This window comes from Triturus cristatus, chromosome 11, assembly GCF_964204655.1.
Source record: "Triturus cristatus chromosome 11, aTriCri1.1, whole genome shotgun sequence".
Lineage (NCBI taxonomy): Eukaryota > Metazoa > Chordata > Amphibia > Caudata > Salamandridae > Triturus > Triturus cristatus.
The window spans coordinates 156,284,154-156,307,512 of NC_140594.1; the positions used below are offsets into that span (position 1 = coordinate 156,284,154).

The following is a 23,359-nucleotide window of genomic DNA, read 5'->3' on the forward strand; positions in this document are numbered from 1 at the left end:
TACCATCCCATGATAAAGACCCGGGGGGTTTTCACCGAGAACTAAAGGACATTCTTCGCCTAGGAGAATATACATATGCTGACATTCTAAAGTTATTAAAAGTACTATTGCCCGCTGGTATTTACAAGAAATTGAAAGGACAGGACTGGGAGGTAGGAGACAAAAGACTCAGTTGGGATATACTGGAAAGAGAGGAGGCAGGAAGGGGCCCGGGGGTTGGTCTGGGTCCTCGAGCTAAAGACCTACCTGAACTCCTTGTACAAGTTTTGCCCAGGTTACTAATCACCAAGAAGGAAGACTGGGATGCTATTTCGGCCTGTAAACAGAAACCAGACGAAGACACTAGCGATTTTTACTCTAGGTTCGAGAAATGTTTCACTATCAATAGTGGTCTTAAGCACAGTAGTGATTCATATCCCCATCTTTTCGTGAGCAAACTAGTAGAAAATTCCCTACCAGAAGTGAAGTATAGGGTACTAAAGGTTGAGAGTACTTGGCAAGCAAACAGCCCTTCACAAATGTTACAGATGTTACAATACCACCAGAACAGAATTAGAGAGGAACACGAACAGGATAAGAGAAGCATGAGAGACACAAAGATGAAGATGCTGGTGGCCCAATCGACACCGGCAAACACAAACACGAACAAGAATAGCACGAAACAAAATACTGGGACCTGTAATTATTGCAAGAAGCCAGGTCACTTCGTAAATGAATGTGTGGTCCTGAAACACAATATAGCGATAGGAAAAACTAAGCCACGATCTTACCTTCCCAAAGAAAATAACACACATCAGACATCAGACACCTTTCCACCACCGCCGCCGCCTGTCCATGCACCTGCACCAGTCCACGCCACAGCACAAATGCATGAGCACGCTCAGACTAACTATCCAGAATACCAAGCATATTCGTGAAAAAGCCCAGAGAGGGAATTCGACTTGCCCCTTATTCCAGTTCCTGTGGACCAAGCGGGTCCCTATGTGCATGCACGTTTACTAGGACAGAATAAAAAGTTTTTGATTGACACCGGGGCAAGTAGAACTACCATCAGTCATTCCGAGGTTCCAGGGGCACCCCTCTCGGGCTCAAAGAGTATATCCCTGGGCTTTTCAGGAAGGCCTATTATCAATGAGGTTTCAGAACCAGTCTCTTTAGGAGTCGGTCCACTAATACATACAACAGACTTACTGCTTACTAAATCATGTCCAGAAAACCTACTTGGCATAAAAACATTAAAGGAACTGGGAGCAGTTATCTGTTGCTCGCCAGAAGGAGTGCGACTGTATTTACGTGATTTCAAGGGACATTTTATCATGAAAGACGTTGACATCAGGCTTCAAAATGTACCGCAGCACCTATGGGCACAAGGCCCGACTGACGTAGGTTTCATGAACATTACACCATACCAGGTCACCCTCAAGGAAGGAGTGGTGCTGCCACGGATTCGACAATATAAAATTCCACCTGAAGCTGAAGTAGGGTTGCTGAAAATTATCGATGAACTCATTGCACAAGGGGTGGTGATAGAGACAGAGTCAAACATATGTAATTCACCTGTTCTTCCTATTCTTAAAAGAACTGCTCCCAATGCACCACCTGTCTATAGATTAGTTGTGGACCTGCGAGAATTAAACAAATGTGTGGTGCCACAGTACCCTGTGGTCCCGGACATTTCTTCATTATTGACTGCCATTGATGCGAAGGCTACGTTCTTTACAGTTATTGATCTAAAGAACGCCTTTTTCAGTATCCCAATACATCCGGACAGCCAATATCTTTTCGGTTTCAGTTTAAAAGGCCGCAGCTTCAGATTCACAAGAGCACCACAGGGCTTCACGGAAAGCCCTAGCATCTACAGTCAGGCGCTCAAAAGACAACTAGACAGTATTCATATGCCTACCACTACAGCACTGATACAGTATGTAGATGACATTCTCATTACCGCACGATCGGAAACTGACTGCGAAAGTGCATCACTCACTGTTTTACATTTCCTGGCTGACAAGGGGCACAAAGTGTCCCCTTCGAAGTTACAATTCTGTGAACAGCAAGTAGCGTACCTTGGGCACTTGCTATCCAAGGAGGGTAGGCGACTAACACCAGAACGTATTCAATTGATTTCTGGTCTTTCACAGCCCAAGACACAAAAGGAGGTACGTGCATTCATTGGCCTCACTTCATATTGCAGGCAGTGAATTCCCCAGTATGCTCACATAACCAAGCCCTTAATACAATTGACGACACAGGAGGTAGCTTCTACTAAAGTCCTCCCTTGGACACAAGAACACACTGTGGCATTTGAAGAATTAAAAAGAGCTTTATGTCAAGCACCAGTTTTAGCAATCCCTGATTACAACAAATCTTTTATGCTTTTTGTGACAGAGCGGGATGGAACAGCACTATCTGTCCTCACACAAGATCATGCAGGAAAACACAAGCCCTGCGCTTATTTTTCTAGTACATTGGACCCAGTAGCACAGGCTTTGCCTGCGTGCCTAAAATCTGTTGCAGCAACAGCCCTAGCCATAAGACAAAGTGACTCGGTAGTGCTGGGCCACCCCCTGACAGTACAAGTACCACACGCAGTAGAGGTTCTCTTGAACCGAACACAAACACAACACCTGACTGTAGCGAGACTGACAGGTTATGAGTTGACGCTATTTCAACCACACATAGAGATCAGACGATGCAACATATTGAATCCTGCTACTCTTTTGCCCTCCAGTACAGAAAACGTTTCCCCACATGACTGTGTTGAAGTAATACATACCGTGACGAAACCAAGACAAGACTTGACAGATGTTGCACTCCCAGACCCTGACCTAACACTCTATGTTGACGGCTCATGCATGAGGACAGGGGCGGGAGAATTAGTGGCAGTGTATGCAGTGACCACTGCTACTGAAATCATAGAGACTAAAAGAATAGACATACTGTCCGCACAAGCAGCAGAGCTCATCGCTCTGACTCAAGCGTGCATAAGAGCTAAGCACCTGAGAGTAAATATTTACACTGATTCACAATAAGCATATGGGGTAGTTCATGACTTCGGCGTCCTATGGAGGGAAAGAGGGTTCTTGACTTCTCACGGGGCCAAGATACAGCATGGCCCCCTTATTCATGCCCTTCTGGAAGCGATACATTTACCAACAGCCATAGCTATCCTGAAATGCAAAGCATATACTAAAGCCACAGATACCATTTCTCAAGGCAATGATCTGGCAGACCGAACAGCTAAACAGACAGCTCAGACCCCACTAGACATGACGAAATCACAGGTACCATTAAGGTCCAAAGCCATGACAGTTAGGGATCCTTCCAAGGATGTACAAGACATACAGACACATGCTACTCTAGACGAATTAAAGAAATGGTCGGAACAAGGAGGGGTACTGACTGATCAGGGTTGGATGACTAAGGGCAAAGAAACATGGTTTCTTCCTGATTCAATGGTACAAGTGATTATAAATACCGCACATAGTCCTGCACACTTAGGAGAGAGAGCAATGCTAGACAGCTTACAGAATATATGGTTCAACAAGCACCTGCGTGCAGCAGCGAAACAAAAAGTCAGAACATGTATGATCTGTTGCCAATTCAATCCAGGTAAAGGCATTCCGGTGGAACAAGGTGGTTTCCATCCACCTGACCATCCTTTCGAAGTCCTTCAAATGGATTATATCCAAATGGACAGATGTAGAGGTTACAAATATGTTCTAGTAGTAGTATGTTCCCTATCAAGATGGACAGAGGCCTATCCAGTCCCTGATTATACTGCTGTGACTACCGCCAGACAACTGGTGCGAGAATTTTTCCCACGTTATGGATTACCGTGTGTCGTATATTCCGACAACGGTCAGCCTTTCTCTTCTGAACTCATGAAACAAGTGTCTCTTCTGTTAGGGTATACCTGGAAGTTCCATTGTGTACGACATCCTGAGGCAGCAGGCCTTGTAGAAAGACATAATCAGACCTTAAAAATAAAACTAGCAAAGATTTGCGCAGACAAAGATGTGGATTGGATGGTAGCCCTGCCGGTTGCCCTCTTTTACATGCGAATGGTAGCCCATTCTAGAACAGGCTTATCTCCCTATGAAGTGGTCTTTGGTAGACCACCGAATATGTGGGGCACTCCAATGCCTAAAAAGATCACTGATGTTGATAGTAACATGCTGACAGATTACCTGGCTTCCTTGATGTCTGCACTACTCTCTTGTCGTTCGCAGGTTGCTGCCGCCTTCCCTGACAACACCCAGGTCAAGGAACATTCCCTCGCTCCTGGGGACTTTGTTCTCATAAGGAACTTTGACAGAACGAGCCCTCTTGAGCCAAGGTGGAAGACGCCTAAACTAATACTATTAACTACGAGGACCGCTGTTAAAGTCGAATGACGAAAAGGATGGGTTCATCTACATCATTGCAAACGCTACTTTGGGAATAACGATTCGTTTAAAAAAAAGACATAAAGACTTCAGACTTTGAGCCCCCTTTATTAGAGGAGACTCCCCAGCAGACTTACAAAACCAAACTTAGATCTAACAAGTCAGAACCCGTTTGATCAATTAAGTCCACTAGGTGGTGAAGTGGTTGAACATGTATTCTGGCTCGCATAAGATCTTGGATACCAGAGATGAGAAAAAGAGCAAGATGAAAACCAAATACTGTAAAATATTACGTGGTAGATGTATAGTGACTCTGATATTTTTATTTCTTCTGTGCATCACGATGATATGTATCAGCTTAATACTACATGCTATTTTTCCTCCTATTGCCTCACTCTTACACTCTACCAATGATACCATAAAGCACACATTCAGTGATCTGCCATCCCATGAGCTATCGTATCGACTTGCCTTACGCAACAATACTTTTATCCAGATGCTGCACCATTCACATCAGACTAGCAATGCTACAGACTGCTGGGTCTGTGGCCGACTTCTCCCGTATCAGAAGGTGAAGGGGGTGTTGCCTCTTTTCCCTTTTCCATTCTCCCATAATGGTTCTTGCGGAGCATGGTTTGCCTTAATGACATCCATCAACGGTGATGCCAAAGAATGTCAAGACAAGGAATGTAGGGGCGACTGGGTATGGGGTAACTTGAACAAAGTCATGAATAAAGCATGTTTCCCAGATGAAGAAGGTCTTCCCCAAAGGAAAGGTACCGATCTAGAAAATGAAGAGTATCTGCAAGGAAATGCGACCCTTGACTTTATAGTGTTGAATGTCAAGCCCATACACAATTTAGGTCCATCCTCAATCACAGTCCGGCCAGTAAAAGGGAACTTGTGTGTCAGAAAAGAAGGCTCCGTACAGTTGGGGCACAGCGAGTGTAACACTATACTAGTGTTCAAAGACAAAGGAAAGTCTTACTTCAGAGCATCACGACACACCTACTTTATTTGTTGCCAGACAGCCTATGTACAACTGCCCTTAGACTGAGGTGGGACGTGCTATATATCATTTCTCCTACCACCCGTTTTCTTGGCCCCATCGAACTATCATCAAAATCTTCAACTAGCACTTATCAGGCACAGACGAGGGCTCGATGCCTCTGGCATTGACCAGACTGAAACAGCTTGGGAACAATATACAGATTTCAACAAAGGATTCTTTTTCTTCGTAGGTCCCGTCCAGAATAGTAAACTTATCCGCAGACTAACAAGGATTCTAGAAACAGTTGCTAATGAGACTGCATCAGCCCTGGGGAACTTGACCCAGGAACAGTCTGCTATGAGAATGGTCGTTCTTCAGAATCGTCTTGTTCTTGACGTCATCCTAGCGGATAGGGGCGGGGCCTGTAGGGTCATCGGTTCCAGCTGCTGCGTTTTCATACCTAATAACGCACCGTCTGTATACAAAGCAATAACAAGACTCCACAAGATTGCCCAAAGCATACACCAAGACCCAGGCACGTGGACTTGGTCCAGTTGGCTCTGGGAAATAATATCAGCATGGGGATGGAAAGTGTTGACGGTCTGTGGACTAATACTACTGATGATATTCAGTTGTTGCCTATGTCTGCAGTGTGGCCCGGCCATTTGCGGCCTGTGTGCTACTGCATGGGTCCCACATCCCCATTTACAAAGCATTGAAAACAGAAAAATAATGCTGCAAGAACAGATTGACTGCCTAATGAGAATAGATATGACGTAAGGGTCCACTAGGGGACAAGGAGGGAATGAGGAAAATAAAATATCATGAGGCCTATGTGTCCCTGTGTGTTCCCCCACACTCATGTGCACATACATGTTACCTACGTATTTCCCCTCCATGGCCTGTCTATCATGATGCTTATGCTATAACGTGGCCTGCCATAATCCAGTCTCCCATGAGAGAAACGACAAATCTGCTCTGAGGCCTACACGTTTTGCATCATGTTTTCCTGCATTTCCATTATTGTGGCCCAGCCAGAGCCGAAAAGAGGCTTCAGGCCTCAGAACGCTCTGAAAGCTGTAGCTGCGTATCCTTGGCCTTGCACACTTGGGCCTCAGCCAAAGGGGCCCTGTCCGAGACAGTATTGAGCACGGTTATCTGCTTACTCCTACCGAAACCACATTCCTGCCTGGAGAAGGAGGGATAAACATGACATCTGCAAAGGAGAAAGCCTAGCCTTTCTGTCTCTTTTTGTGTGATTACAAAGCTCACGTCAGTGAAAAGCCCATAGCCCCCGTGCAAGACTTCAGCAGTAAACGAAGAAATAAATGCCACATTGGCCCTTGGTGATGGGCAACCTATGTCACGAATTGGTCCCTGCTCCAAACTTTAGATATCAGACAATACGAGATGTGCTGGTCACCCTGACACTGAAGGTCTCACTTCTAGACTCCAGACTCCCCGGTTGCATAGCAACCCTTTTACACGTCAGTTACACGTCATGCTCGAGTTGAGCACAAGTAAGGCAAAGTTCCAGTAAAGTTCCAGCTGATCACGCAACCCCCTCTAGGCATCCACCCACCTATGACACTTACCTATTATCATCAAGTGGATGCCCACCTTCACGCCTACTTACACGCCCACATGCTCTTATCTCATTCTCTCTTGCTCCGCCTGAAGCGCTCTTGCTTACGTATATTATTACAAACATATATATATATACTGTACTCTGTGAATAAAGTTTGAGAATACCTTTTTGAGAACCCTAGTCCTGATCCCTTGTGGTGATGGAACTATTCTCCCTATAACTCGAGTTATTTGAATAAAGCCCTTTTGAACCGGATACCACGGACTCAGCCTTTTGCTTCATGTATAATTGTATTGATATCTAGAAATTCCGAAACTCGTAATAATTTATTTACGACAGATCCTTAAATACTCACCTGAGACAATGGAGCACAAAAGAAAGTGATTCGGTATAAGATAGACGTGTTTTGCAAAACGTACAGTGGATGACATTTAGCTCCTGACTCCTGAAATGAACGGGAGCCAAAGATGGCAAGATAGCCTTTTTGACCATGCACCAGGACCATTTGAAAGAGCGACTTTCTAAAACACCAAACAGAAACTTACATGGTTTAAATGTGCATTTCTGATGTAGCTAACACATCTTACATAAAACAGCTATTGATGGTGCAAATGGAACATGTCCTAGAAATAATGTGCACCAAACAAAAACAAAAAAAATAAAAATAGATCAAGACCAAGACAAAACAATGTTCACATTTTGGTTCTGAGAGTCAGCTGTAATTGAAAATCTGAAATGTGCCTCATCTCAAGCATACTTTGTTGGGATAACAACTCTAAACATATTTTATTAGAGAGAGCTCGCTGGTCCATGATGCCCGGGACGTTGACAGGTGCGCCACCTCGTCCACTAAATGGCCAGATTATTTAATTATTGTGATTGAGACATTTCCCCCTGCCTAGAGGGGGGTAAATGAGACCTGCATCAAAAGGGAAATAAAAAGTCCATCTTTCAGGTTTATACTCCAGTTGTACAAGATGTGAGGAAGGATTTCTGCGATGAGAAACTACTGCTGCGGGAAATAGGGAAACATATGGCATGCTGTATACCACCTGATTGTGATTGTCTAGAAAAAAAAGTCTCAATTTTTCCCCAGACTAGCTAACAACCCCAAGTTATGGATGGAAATGTCAGTAATAATTACTTTTCAGCATGCTGATCCAAGTAAGATGGGACATTTATATATAAGAATTAAAATACTTAATGCCTTATCAGTTTAAGTAAAGAAGCCTCATGTGCCCACTGGATACGGTTTATATTTTTAGATTAAGACATGCATTATTAGCCAATTTTTTTTTTATCAGCACTGACTAAACTGCACATTTCCATCCCACTGACAGATATTATTCGGCTGTCGATAGCCATAAATGGGTGCCTCACACATATGCCATGCTAATAGATTTGAAGAAATTATCGCTAAATGTTATTTGAAGTCAAACTGTGTGAGTCACGCTCAGAGGGTAAATGATAATACTTCTGTAAACAGATTGAGCCAAGATCACAGACCAGTATGCACAGTCCTTTGCAATATAAATACATGCAAAGGTTCTAGTATACCCGTTTACCTACATACAGAGGATCTAATAAAAGATCCTATTTGACCACAATGTAAATGCCATGGAGGTGTACAGTTTTGACGCGCTTACCCAAATACAATACCATGCATCCCAGTTGCTGCTGGTCACGAGAAGCGGGAAATACAGAGAGACTAAGAGAGGACTTATCAAGGTCCGCAGTACAGAGCTCAAACGTTATGGTGATCAATATTTTTTTGAGAGGAGATAAATATATCCGCTAAGAAGCAAACACCACCGCCAGTGTTGATTGACATCTCACCTAATACATTCGCTCGGGGACATTTCAGCAGTGAGGGTAGTCAATCAACCCCATGCATATAACTTTATGGATATGAATGCAATCATCACATCCGAGCCTTGAGAAAGCTCAGGGGGGCGAAATGTACATCGGCTGCTACTGTTCTCCGTGCTTAAAGAAATGAAATTTAAAAAAAGGATTTGTTTCAAGACTGTTAGACCCGTCAGCCAAAAGGTGGTCTTACCCCGCATTTTTCCCTTTCTGCCTCAGTTTTACCACCATTTTTTCGTTGGACCTAGGATTCTGGGCGCCTTATCGCTGCTGAACAGTGCTGAGGTGCAGGTGCTCTCTCTCCTAACAATATGGTTGCCGAAGGCCCCTGCTACTGCAGAGTGGCCACTGTCCTTCTGCGCGCTAGTAGTTGGGATCAGGCTGGGACATAATGTTACTGTAACCCCGAGCGTCCCGCCTCTTGTCACCAGAGAAGCCACCACAGAGTCCCCAGAGCCTTCTGGAAACTACCAACCACCCCAGGCTGGCGCCAGAACTTGCCGCCTTCTTGTAGGGTCACCTGACCTAGGGGTATAAAGGTAAGGAAGGGAAAACCTGACAGTCAGTTGGAGCACTACTGGACCTGGGGACCCTCCGCTGGAGTATAGGCTGCCTGGCCAGGGGGAAGCTACACTACTGAGGCTGACTGAGCTTAGGCCCTGCTGTCCAAGATAGCCGAGTGATCCTGCCAGCCTGCTGACCTTGCCCAGTGTGAGGGGAGCCCGGGGTGCCAACTCCAGTGTGCCTGCTCAAGACTTCTATCCTCCCAACCACTGCTGCAAACGTCTGCCACTAATGTCTGTCACCTACTGCCGGCACTGTGAGAAGAAGCGCGGGCTGCCCAATATCTGGATCACCCCAACTAGCGCTGTGATCCCCAAGCACTGAAGGGCCTGTGAGCGCTGCGGCTGCGGGTAAACCACGAGATAAGCACTGTGTCACCTAAGCGCTTTACTGCAAGGACATGCCCCCCTCCTGCTAGTGCTGTGTCCTCCAAGCGCTCCGTTTCAACGATTTGTCCCCTGCTGCTAGCGCTGTGCCAACTAAGCGCTAAACTTCCAGAACTTGCCACCTGCTGCTGGCGCTGTGCTGATTAAGCGCTAGACTGAAAGAATCTGCTGCCCTCCCGCTAGCGCTGTGCTAATTAGGCGCTGCCCTGAAGGAACTTTCAGTTTCCTGTGAGCGCTTTGCTGGCGCGCTCCTGCTGTGCCCCCGCGGTGCTGTGATGACGAGCGCGGTCTGCCCAGGATCACCGCCGCTGCCCAGTTAACCCCCCTGCTGACCGGAGCGGACTTTGTGGGCCCAGACTATTATCCTCAAGAGGGCTCAATTCAGACTATGGCGGGGACGGCCCCATGGGCTCCTAAGGGCCCCAAGCACCTCCTCCTCCTAAAGTACCCAGGTGGTTACCATAGGCTTATGGCTAAAATAGGTTGTGCAATTCCCCAGAACGGCTACTGAGTGTTGTACCTAAAGGGGCTGGGGGCCGATAATGAATGTCCGCCGCAGAAGTTAAGTTGTAAAGGTTTAGGCCATACATGCATAGGAAAAGTTACTGATATTGAACACGCGCATACGAAGTGTTGCCTTTAATGAATGTGTCCCTAAGGAATGTTGCCTATGTTAACCAGGAATATCAGAAGTTTCACTTTTAGGGAACCTGTGTGATAGAAGTGTTACCTGTAGAGACCTAATGTTATAAGAACCAGTTATCCTGTCTAAAGTGAGAATCTTGCGTCACCTACTTGACCAGGAGTTGATAAAGATACTTGTTTTTACTAATGAACCTGGAGTGGTGTCTTGTTATTGCGTGCGTTTTACTGGGTCAGTGTGAGTGTGTGCTGCACAACTACTTAACACATAGCTTCCGGAATGCCTTCCCGCCTTGTGCCAAGCTACCGCGTCGGAGTCGGTGGTCCCTGGGACCTTCCGGGTCTAACAAAGGCTTTGTGGACATTGATGTATGGCGAATTGATACACACAGTGTGGAAAAAAATTGCATTCTTATACCGATTTTCTTTGTAGTTTTGGATAATAGTTACGATTTGGTGTGCTTCGGTGTATTTTGGTTAATTATTGTTCTAGGCTTTTTGCAGTACTAGTGGAAGCATACCCTGGTGGGTGGGTATTGTGACACCATGGGAGCCCCCTGAAGAAATGTTTTTATTGAATAATACAGTCAAAAAATATTGTAAATGGATGTGCAGGTCATAGGGCAAACCCACAATTTTTGGAATGAACACCCCAGTAGCTGCACTGCCTGGATATGTTGGCAAAGGTGCCTAAAATTAGAATATGGACAGAACGGGCATTACTATCGGCGGAGACAGATCGTTGTGACCTGGATGAAAGGGCAAGTACCCAGTATCAAAGACTAGCTCAGAGATTTGGCATAATGTAATGATGAAGATGAAACGTATGAACCATATATTATGCTTCAGTCCACCCCAGAGACATGTGGTACCCGTTTACAGACTATCGAGAGAGCACATTGGCGAGCTATGAAGATGCTGGAAGAACTGCTTAATTGCAAAGCCAAAACAGACAGAGACCACAGTGGGTGTGAAGTTCTATATAGACAGAGAGCCTCAAAGCTGCAACAACCTGCCATCAATTACCACTCCAGCGACCTAACTCTAAGTCTTGCCTGAGGCACCGAGAGGACACAGGCCAATGTAATGTATATCAAGCCAATAAACTATGATTATCAATTCTCCAAGTCATCACAAAAATGGAAATGTCATTTTTTTTTTTTAGGTCCCTCTCTGGTGGTGTTAACTTCACAAGAAAATTGCATTAATTGTTCCAATTAACTGAATTCTCGGCTTATCCTAGGTGTTAATTGTGAGAGGTAGCAATAACCCTCGAAACTCTAGTAACACCATTGTTGACAGAAGAGCAAAAGACACTCACCATCTTCTAGGAGACATCATTCAGTAGCAAGCCGACTAGGACAGAAAATGCCTCTACCCTATGGAAAAGCAGATATGCTCCCAGCATGTTTGCCGGCACATAGGTGCGGTGTTTAGGTGAAAGGGTGAACTCCGACTCAAAGTACCTGCCTTCTAGCGTGAGACAAAGGTAGCTTCTGTGTGCTGGCAGAATTGGGACATCAAAATGTGTCTTGTATATCTAGTGAAACCTTTATTTTCGATCTTGCATCAGTGTTAGAAGATGGGATCATGCCAACAGGCTGAACTTTCCCTCTTATATAATTACTCAGCACCTTGACATCTATTATATGCCTCATTTATTTTTCTCTTTATTGGGGTCAAGAAATGTGCCAAATAAAACACTTTTTCGTTGCAGCACCTCTAGGCCCCCCTTTTGCAATTCTGTAGGGGTGATGGTGTGGAATTTACATAAAGGCAGCCTTTAATCTGCAGCACCCAATGGTGACAGGTTAGCTCTCAACACTCCAAAAATGCCTTCCCGTCAAGCCCGTTCTGATTAGAATGTGTCCAAAATAACATTGGATACCGGTGGCAATGCCACAAGGACCAATGGGTTTTGGGACAACCCTTCCCTTGAACTGAAAGGACATTCTGTGCAAGATTTTAGCCTAAAGACTTGGGTTCTCGGAATTTGGGAGCTGGGAAGACAGAAGTAGGTCCCTGAACCTACCATCAGTGAGCAGGAGCCAAACCCTACAAACAATTAGAACCAAGTCCTCAGGCTTGGGATCCATGACTTCAATGCAAGGGCAGATGTCAAGCAGGAGGTGGTATCCCAACTAACATCCTGCGACTACAACAAAATGCCTCCTTGTAAAACAGTAGAAGCAGCAGTATTAAGGGATTTCAGAGACCTAGGACAGCGCCATGCCTCAATACAATCCATCCTTACGAAGGCATCCCCTCGTTGCCTAGTGTATCCTCGTCCAAAGAGAACGAACTGAAGTCCGCAGGGCAAGGATTAGCTTCCCCAAGTACATCACCGTGCCATTCGGAAAGATGGTTTTCTAAAGGGATTGAGGTGTTCAGGGACAGTGGTATGATGAGAACTTCAGAGAAGTCATGCCTTTGGCAAGACATTACTTGGCCTGGTCTAAAAACATTAATAGAGTAGACAAGGCTGATTCTACTGTCTAAAAACACACAGTTTTGCAAAACAGCAAACAGGAGTGTTTGCTTGGAAAAAACCTGTAGCAGGAAATCAAAATGTTAACAAATATTTATTATGAAATTTCCATTTCTTGGTCATCGACAATGAGTGTTCCAGTTCTGCCCCGAGCATGTACATTAAAACAATACTCATTTTATTCTGACGACTAGGTTTTGCTTTGATACAGGGAAAAAGCTGCAGCTTCTTGTACATACAAGAAAAAAACAAGCATTTGCAATGCAATAGGTCTCGCAGTTACCCGAGTTTAAGCTAATGGCATTGTAAATGACAATGCCTTTTATTTATGTTTTTAAAACAAAAACAAAAATAAAAGACATTGTTATTTGCAATGTCAATAGCTCAAACTTGCATAAATGCGAGACCTATTGCATTGCAAATGCTTGTAGTGCCTGGGCACCCTCCTCATCTCAAAGCCTCGTGGGCAGCCCCGTCAACTATTAAAATTTGAATTTCACTGTTGGGAGGTCCTTTGGCCAAAGTTGCCGAAATGCGCCCTGGTACAGTTATGTGTATTGGGGTGTAGGAAAAGCTGAGCACATAAGAGGTAAACACGGACATGGGAGAACACGAAAACAGCGGAAACGAGGGACACATCGAAAAGGAGGCTGCAACAGAAGAAGCGGAATAAAGGAAAATACAAAGAGACTAGAAGAGAAGGTGAGCGGTATGTTAAAAGGCCATGGATGGAGAGTAGAAAGTAGGAGGACGAGAAGAGAAGGGGCAGGGGAAAAGGGTGTAGAAACAAAAGAAGGCAAATGGCAATGTGAGAGAATAAGACATGGATGGGAAATAGTGATGTTGAGATAGAGGGGAAGAGAAAAGCAATAAGAAAGGGAAGGAAGCCGAATGAGGGAGTGGAAGAGAGGGGTGTCAGAATGAGACCAGAATTAATAAGTAGACCGCCAGGGCCATATTATAGAAACGTTGAAGTGCCGCCAAAACAGTAGACAATAATTTTGCACTGTTTTTACTATGTATCTAATAAAAATAGTCGAGTCTAGGTGAAGGAAGACGAACGGAATTGAGGAGAAAGGGGGGATAAAAGAGAGGAATTTTTTAGAGGGGTTGAACTGGCAGATTAAAAGTGTGAGGCAGGACAACAGAGGAGAAAGAAGGACAGGCGAGTCAGAGAGGTCACGTGTATGTCTGCGAGTAAAAGAGAACGCGTGTGTGCAGAATGAAAGAGACCAGTGCTGGAAAAGGGGGGGAAAAATACACCGGGATACAGTAAATAGGGGTAAGCATAAAAGGGGTGGGGTCACAAGGGGCAGAGTCTGACTGTCAGCGTAGACATTAAAATAACCTGCAGCATCTAAATAACTTTGCAACAAGGACCAACTATTTGTTCAGCCCCTGAGGGGTTGCAGCTCTGAACGTACAGTACACAGACAGCAGTGCAGATGACTGTGTCCTGGTGCCTGCAAATTGCACCGGATCCGGCTCAATAATGACTGCCCGACCGGATCCCCCTAGATCTCAAAACCCCTCCCCTCAACACTTGAAGAAAATAAGAAAGAGAGAGAGAGAGTAAAGTATAAAGAGAAGGACGATGTGAGACAGCGGGAAGAGAAGTGAGAAAGAAAAGTGGGGAATTTGGAAGGTAACGAATGAGAACGAAAGGAAGCCTAAAAAGAGGCTAAGGGAAAGACTTCAAGAGAGGGGTTGCAAAGAGGACATACAGGCGAACATAAAGGCAAGATTGAAGACGGAGGGAAAGTGGAAGGGGCGGGGTAGAGAGGGGAGGATACTGAATTGAGGGAAGAAATGGCAAGAGAAGGAGGTGGTCGAGGCAAAGGAGCGACGGAGGGAGAGCATTGGAGAGAATGAAAACAAGCGTATGCGCGCCTCACGCTGAAAGATTAAAAAAACCAGGCGTCACCTACGCTCGACACATTGAGCGTTCACACCACATATTCCACAAACTGCGCTGCTGACTTGCACGCTTCTGTAACAGGTGTGACTATCACCGGACAGTTCCGTGGTCCTCATCTTGCCGACTCCAGAAGGTCGAGAGGCTGGGTCGGCCCCAATGATGTTCATGCCTGTGACGTGCAGCCTTCCCAGAGATGTGTGTGCAGCAGAACGAGCTCTCAATAATCTACAGGAACTCTGCTACGGCTCTCGGGAGGGGCGGGGGCGAGCTTGTCTGTGCTGCTGCTTGCTCCTGTTCACCCTCCCTCCATAAACAAGAGCCGGGAAGTGCTTGGAGCGCGCGTGCGCATTTAAAAAAAAATATTAAATAGCATGAGGCTGCCTAGGAGGTGCGTGTTGACGAAAGTGAAACTGCATGCTGGCTTGCGAGGGAAGGGGGACAGAAGATGTGCACGCCGCGTGGCTGTAGGCGCGTACACCAACTCAAATCCGCCAAAAGCCTGCGCGTGCACATCTCCTGTCCCACTTCCGAGGCAAGTCAGCAACAATAGATCTCGCTTGCTCACAGCGATTCGCGCTGCGTTCGCAGGCGAGACCTAAAAAGCCTAATCTTGGACTACAGAAAGGTAGTGCGGCCCTTGGTTCTTCCCAATTATCTTAGTAACCAGAATGATGGGGGGAGAATAAGGGGATTGCACCAGTAATTGGCTCCACAGAGGACACACTATCTCACAATGTATACATTTCTTTGAGACTATTTGCCTAATCAGTATGACGTAATATTAGCATACAAAAAACTTGCGTATCATTTTAATATACAAGTTTTGAGGAAATAAAATTATGAAAAATAAATTCGCGCAGTCACCAATTTCATCCGTTTTTCCCTCCACCAACTTAGTGAATGAATCACTAATTGCATCAAAAACAGAGACATACGCTCCTTTTGCGATACACTTACAACCTACCATACATGGTGGCACAAATACCCCTACTCCACCTCGGGCAAGGTGGGGAAAGTGGGTTCAAACCACCATCCCAGCCCCTGGTTAAGCTGGTAGGTATGTAGGGCATTAGTTGCTGCATTTTACTACAATGTCGTAAAATAAAAAAGTATTTTCTATTTAGTTTGTTATACACTCACTTGCTCTCTATGGTCCCATACACTGAGCCAAACTAGTTAAAATATACTGCGTTACAAGTGGCGTAGTTTGGCACTTCTTAAGCATTTTTTTAGGGAATACAAAGAAAGTACTCCAATCACTTCTGGTTAGGATTAGAAAACCAGACTGGACATACTGAATTGAGCACTAAATGGTAACCAGCTTTACATTCCACAGGATTAATTTTGTTCAGATTACTACCTGTTCAAATACCCCAGATACTGAAACAAACCAAAGTAAAAACAGCTCTTCAGACTTGCAGAGGTGCATCAGACCTACAGGACCCCCACGCATACAGTGCCTACATCCCTCCATTTGAGTTGTTGAGCTCTAGCCTCCCTCAGGGAAACAGCCCTTTGTTGGCCAGTCCCAGACTAACAAGGTAATTGAGATGCAACCATGGGACAAGTGAACATTAATTAGAGCATGCATGCCTTGTCGGTGGTTTCTCTCCCCAGCAATGCCCAAGACAGATGGCGAGTAGTCTGCCAAGAGTCTCATTCCGAGAGCCGGAGATGGGTATAGTTACTGTCCTTTCAGGTAAGCCGGACTTCTTCTTAGAGTTCTCATATAGAGGCCGGTGCTACTTGCTTGCTCACTCATTGGTTTATTCACTTGCTACACTGCTAGGTAATGTGGTTTCTTCCAAAGTTCTGCAGTCTGTCTCCAAATCTCCTAGGGACTTCTCTCCTGGTGGGGGTTCTTCTCTCAGCAGATCAGCTCTTGATCATGGGGTCAACAGTGATACTAGAGTTCTGGAGCTCCAACTCTGGGACTCTGATCAAAACAGGGTCTACTTTTCTTAAATTGCGAGCCATAAATGCTCATTTTGACTTCCTTTATTACTCATTCATGATATAGCCCCAGGAACGGCTTGTATCACTTCACAGGATGTCTGGTGAGTGGTAGTATTGGCAGAGCAGTTTCCCCTCGTGGGCCTATCACACCTCACCAGTCACCAGTACTTGCACTCGTGCTTCAGCTTAGGGCTGGTCTTTTATCTTGTGGCTACCTTCCTTGTAGTCCTACGTACAGCACCCAGTGCACTTGGGCAACTTTAGAGGGAGGGCAGTGGTTGGTGACTGCCATCATTACATTAATAGTGGAGTGCATCCTCCTCCAAAGAGGTGGATTGTGAATGTCCGAGAATGGGTGGTTCGCCTTGACAAAAAAAAAAAAATCACAGGCCCTCACTGACCCTCTCAAAACTCCCGGCAGTGAATCCTTCAGTCCGGAGATCCCATTTTTTAAAGATGCTGGTTTAAGGACAGTTTTATTGTTTCATGTAAATATGTATGTGTTGTGTAACATCGCTTATTTAAACAATACCTTACATTCTAGCTACAAATTAGAAAACTCACCAAACTGGAGATGCAGCCGAATAGACTGGCAAATGCTGTCAAAAAGGGACACGGATTGGTCGGCTACAATTACACAACCTTCGCTTGAGTTGCAAGCATACAGCTGAGGTAGGTCCAACACCTTAAGAGGAACAAAAGCGGGAAGCACAGTTAGAAATCATATTAAAAATATTGTTTGACCATCTCAAATTCTTGTTTCTGTAAATCAAAGAGCAAATAAGGCACTCCCTTGTTTTACAGAAATTATCATAAAACATGATTATCCAGATTCAAATGCTAACAGGAAGCACAAGAGATCAGATTACCATAGGGTAGCATATTCAACAATTTGCTTATGGAAATTCTGCCCATCTACACCAGGTGATGTAGACACAAAAATGTAATCCGGATGAGCTGTTTTAATGAAGTTATGAGGAGTCAGTGATGAATGCACCCTTTCTCACAGACCGTCTCCAAATTTCTATTACTTTTCATTGATAAAGAGAAAAAACCTTGTGATTTCTCGTTCTCAAAAATAATATTATCTTATTAGAGACGTCTGAAATAACACTAAATAATCTTTTGTTGTCTCGGATAGTCCTGGGGTTTCAGGAACATATTTACATATTTGAGCTAAAAACAAGCCTGGTTAACTTCGCGTGGGTCCAGTTATAACAGATGCATAAGCTGAGAAAGCCTCAAAAGCTCCCCTTTCTTTATTTCTGTTGTGTCTAAATGTTTAAAGAGAGGGCAATCTTAAAATGCTAGGAGAGACTATTTTTTTTTGAAAATTTTTATTGTGCAGAAAGAAGAGTACAAGCACGGGCCTACAACCACCTGGGCCGGCCGCTAGTAGGTAAAAAAATTCAAACAGTGCAAACACAATGACTGGCCCACCGGGGCTCCGCACCCTACAGAAGATCAGACTGCACATAAAGGAAATCAGGATACACCCTTTTAACATAAATAACAACTTAAAACAAAAGTGAGGCAAGAAAACATGAGATGGGCGTCGGGCCACAGCAGGGGCACTTCCATACCCGACCACCCGATGGCAGTCAAGAAGAAGGGGAACTAAGAGGTAGGGGGGGGGGAGAAACGGGAATACCAAATCTATACTCAGATGTGCCAGATAAGTAAGGAACCATCAAGGATCAGGGGGACAAGGCTACCTCAGACGTTTCCACCAGGGGGGGAGCACAAATACTTCCACGATACACATTCCACTGCCCCCAAATTCTGCTCCAAGCCCCGGGTTTACCACAAGCCACATACACAGTCTTTTCCCTGAACATGCACCAGTCCATGTTCTCCTTCCAGACAGACACGGTGGGGGGCCGCTGCGAACCCCAAAGCTGCGCTATGTCCCTCTTTGCTATCATGTTCCCCAGGGCCGCCCACCGAGTCTGGGCCGCGTTATAGTCATTGGGCTCCCACACATTCAGAACACAACGACGCACCTCCGGCAACAGCGTGACCCCGGTGACTCGCCTCATAACCTCATGCACCTGACGCCAGTATTCCACCACCTCGCGGCACTCCCACAGGATGTGGAGAAAGGTGGCACTGTGCCCACAGCCACGCTTACAGAGCCCGTCCTCAGAAAACCCCATCGAGACCAGTCGGGGACCCGTCACGTAAACGCGATGGAGGATCTTAAGCTGGACCAAGCGGAGACGGGCCGGGATGGCAACCTCCTTAGGAGATGACAGCGCGGACTGCCAGTCCTCGTCGTCCAACTCAACCCCATCACCCGTCCATGCCTCCCGTAGACGCACCAAGAGGTCAGCCCGATTATTTATCAATTTTTTATAGATCAAAGAGATAGTACTATCGGGAACGTGACCGTCGAGTATGCGGTCCTCGAGGGGCGAAGAAACAGGGACCGTGGTCCCTTCCCCAAAAACCGAGAGCAGGGCATGCCGAACCTGAGCGTAGCGGAAAAACTCCCTCTCACTAAGCTCATACTCGCTCCGGAGCGCCGCGAAGGTCTTGACCGCGCCTTTATCCCACAGATCCCCCACTCTGCTAATGCCGATCGTGTCCCAGTGCTCAAAGCCTTTCGTCGTCCAGAGGCTCCCCAGGCGGTCTGAGGCAAACAAGGGAGTAGCACACGTTAAACGCTCACTCCAGCCCATCGCTACATTCGCCGCCTTCCACACCCGTACCGCAATCCTAGTAGGGCCCGTGAGGGTCCTACCAGCAGATCGGGAGTAAAGCGCTCTGTTATAATTACCGCCGGGAAGCAGGAATTTATCCATCTCATACGCCGGGTTCAGACCAGGAGCATACGTGGCATGGTTAATTGCCGACAGTTGGGAGGCCCAATAGTACCGTCTAATGTCAGGAAGCGCGATGCCCCCGTCATACCAGGGGAGAGTAAGCTTTGCCAGAGCGATACGCGCCCGCCCGTCCCAAACCAGTCTCCTCTGCAGACTCTCCACCTCCCGAAAGTAGGCCACCGGAATGACATCAAAGGAGTTCTGAAGGGCGTAAAGAAATCTGGGAAGGGACATCATTTTAAACAGGGCCGCGCGACCAAGCGGAGACAGGGGCAACCTACACCAACGAGCTGTATCCACCCTCAAACGTCGGAGTGGAGACAGGAGGTTCTGCTCATAGCGGACCGCCGGGTCCAACGAAACATATACCCCCAGGTACTTAAAGCCGGATGAAGAAGTTTGGATAGGAAGTAGAGGCGGAAAAAGGGGAGGGCCACCAGAGATAGGGTACACGCAAGATTTGGACCAATTAATTATCAAACCCTTGTTTCTCCCAAAGGAAGTGAGGACATCAAAGAGAACATTAAGCGACTGTCGCGGCGAAGTGAGGTACAGAAGAATATCATCCGCGTACAGCGAGACCCGATCCTCGAAGCCCGGGGCCCACCGGATCCCTCTGATAGAGGGCTCCCAGCGGAGCCAGGCGGCGAGCGGTTCCAAGGCAAGAGCAAAAAGCAGAGGGGACAACGGGCACCCCTGCCTAGTGCCCCTCCCGAGAGCAAAAGGCCGGGAAGCCCGCCCATTGACAACCACCTGAGCCATTGGTCCGGCATAAAGAAGCTTCACCCAGCTAAGGAATCCCTCCCCAAAGCCAAACTTCTCCAAGACCGCCCAGAGGAATGGCCACTCGATGGTATCAAAGGCCATGGTGGCGTCCAAGGACACCAATACGGCTGGTTCAGAAAAGTACTCCGCCCTAGCTAGGACGCCGTGCAGACGCCGCAGATTAAGAGCGGTATTACGGTGGGGGATGAAGCCGCATTGATCCGGATGAATCAGATCACAGATAACGCTCAGCAAGCGGTTGGCGAGGACTTTAGCCAGGATCTTGGGTTCTGCGTTTAAGAGGGAGATGGGCCTATACGAAGCACAGCGGTCACGTGGTTTACCCTCCTTAGGAATCACGACTATAGTCGCCAGACGCTGGTCGGCGGGAAGGGAACCCCTCTCGTTCGACTCCTGAAACATGCGACGAAGGAAGGGCGCGATTTTATCCGGGCGTAGTTTATATAGTTCGATCGGCAGGCCATTGGGGCCCATGGCTTTGCCCGAGCGAAGGGAGCTAATCGCAGTAGCAATCTCATCGACGGACAAGGGGGCATCCAACTGCTCACGGTCCTCGACGGAGAAGCCGGGCAGGGCAATATCCCGTAGTAGAAGACGAGAGTCGTCTTCATCTCGATCAGACACCGGGGAATACACCGCCCGGAGGTGGTCAGCAAAGCACTCCACAATCTCGCCAGGCTCAGTCACACACACTCCATCCGCAACCCGGAGCTCTGGGACCACACGATTCACTCTCTCCTTCCTATCCAGCCAAGCAATCAATTTACCAGCCTTGTCCCCAGCATCATACAACCTACCCTGCTGCTCCCTATACATGGTCTTGGCAGCGTCAGTGACAAGGGACTTATACTCGAACTGCTTCAGGCTGAGGGCATGTAGCCCATCCGGAGTGACACCCGTCTCCAAGGCCGCCTCCAACCCCAAGATGTCGGTCTCCAGCTTCACCACCGCCTCCATCTTAACCTTCTTAGCCGCCACTATCTGGGATAGGGCCTGCCCACGGAGTACTGCCTTAAAAGCTTCCCACAGGGACACTGCGGACAACACCGACCCATCATTCTCATGGAAGTATTGGTCAATCGACTTGACCAGGCTATCGCGGATCGTGGGGTTCCGCAGGTACCAAGGGTTAATAGGAGCGATCCGCCCAGCAGACCGCGTCCCAGTGTCAAAAAGCAACCACAGTGGGGAATGATCAGAAATACCCCGGGCCAGGTGCTTAACCTCTCGAATCCGGGCAGTCTGGGCCGCGGGCATAAGAAAGTAATCCAATCTGGAGAGACTCCCATGTGCCCCAGAGTGAAAGGTGTACTGACACTGTGTAGGATGCATTAACCTCCAGCAATCTACCAGACCGAAGGTCTCCAAGAATCCGCCAAGCCACGCCTGGGCAGCAGGGAGGGCCCTGGGCGGGTGGCGATCCCGGTCGCCCGAGACTACCGAATTGAAATCCCCACCCATAAGCAGAAGACTATCAGGAAGCTCAAGCAGCATTCGACCCAAGTCTGAAAAGGTGGAGTTCTGGAGGCCCGGGGGAACATAGACAGAGACCAATGAAAGGGACTGCCCCTCCCACCGCCCAGTCAAAGCCACATAGCGCCCTCTATCGTCCGGGACTACCCTGGTGATCTCAAGCGGAAGTGAAGAACGCAGGAGAATGCCTACCCCTCTAGAGCCAGTGGTGAAACCAGAATGGGCAACGAGTCGGTAACCCCCCCTGTTCATGGCATGACAAACGTTACCCACCAGATGCGTCTCCTGTAAAAACACCACATCAGGAGACATACGTCGCAAATACTGCAGCACAACACCCCGTTTGATACGATACCCCAATCCATTGACGTTCCATGACATCAACCTCAACCCGTCCCCCCCATCCCCTCCAATAGATCAAGGGTCCCTCAGCAGATAGCGCAACGCCCAAAACTGGAACAGAACAAAGACCTTGCATTAAAAACAAAACACACAAATCAAAACCCCCCAACCCCCCCCCACTTCCAACTCCCCCCACCCTGCACCCCTGCGACCCAAAAAACCACCCCAACTTGCAGTGTGCCTGTCGCCCCATAAACCCCATTCTACGGAAAGACCACGGAGGAGGAGAGGGACCCGTCCCCGACCGCCCCCCACATAGATCATAATGAAACAAAATGCAAAAAAGAAGTTGAACCCAGCCGAACAGTACAAAATGGCAAAGTCAAGGACCAAAGTCACTCCGAGGGAGACCCGCCACCCTCGGTACCATCAAAGGGCCCAGGCCGGTCCCCGCGGCCCGGCAGCGAGTCAAGCCAGTCACTCACAGTCGCGGGAGAGTCAAAAAAGGTTGTCCGATCGTCGTGTTCCACTCGGAGCCTAGCAGGAAAAAGCATGGAGTACTTGAGACCCAGGTCGCGGAGGCGACGCTTTACCCCCTGGAAGCTCATCCTCTGTTTCTGGACAAGTTGGGTGAAGTCCGGGAAAAAGTTAATGGACGCATTCTCATGGCGGACCGGGCCATGGGCCCGCGAGGCCTGCAAAATCACATCTCGGTCTCTGTAGTAGAAAAGTTTGGCAACAATGGGCCTCGGGGGGGCCCCCGGCTGCGGCCGACCGCCCGGGACTCGATGGGCCCGCTCCACGGCAAAGAACTTACTCAGGCCGGCGGGGGCAAGCTGCTTGAGGATGAGCTCCTCCACCATGAGGTCCACCGGGTGGTTGTCGGAGGTCTCCGGGACGCCTATGACGCGGATGTTATTGCGGCGGGCCCGTCCCTCAAAGTCCTCCAGCCGCCGGGCCATCAGATCGTTGGCCGACTTGAGGTCGCTGAGAGTGGCCCGCTGGTCCGACACATCCGCAACCAGGGTGGACGTCCGCACTTCAAGCGACTGAACCCTCTCGTTGGTCTTAGAGAGATCCGCCCGAATCAGTGCGACATCAATAGCCACCATGTCGATTTTACGGGCCAAGGCCTCGTATTGCGTAGCA

The 23,359-nt window shown here is 47.5% G+C and overlaps 1 protein-coding gene across 2 annotated transcripts in view; it reads right to left on the minus strand.

Annotated features, from left to right (window-relative positions):
• KNTC1 (kinetochore associated 1) overlaps positions 1-23,359 on the minus strand; it is a 1,031,844-nt gene that overhangs the window by 944,728 nt on the left and 63,757 nt on the right. For both annotated transcript variants that reach the window (XM_085636469.1, XM_085636468.1), the window contains exon 3: positions 17,349-17,469. In XM_085636469.1, coding sequence (XP_085492595.1) covers positions 17,349-17,469 — 121 coding nt within the window. The remainder of the gene's footprint in view (positions 1-17,348; positions 17,470-23,359) is intronic.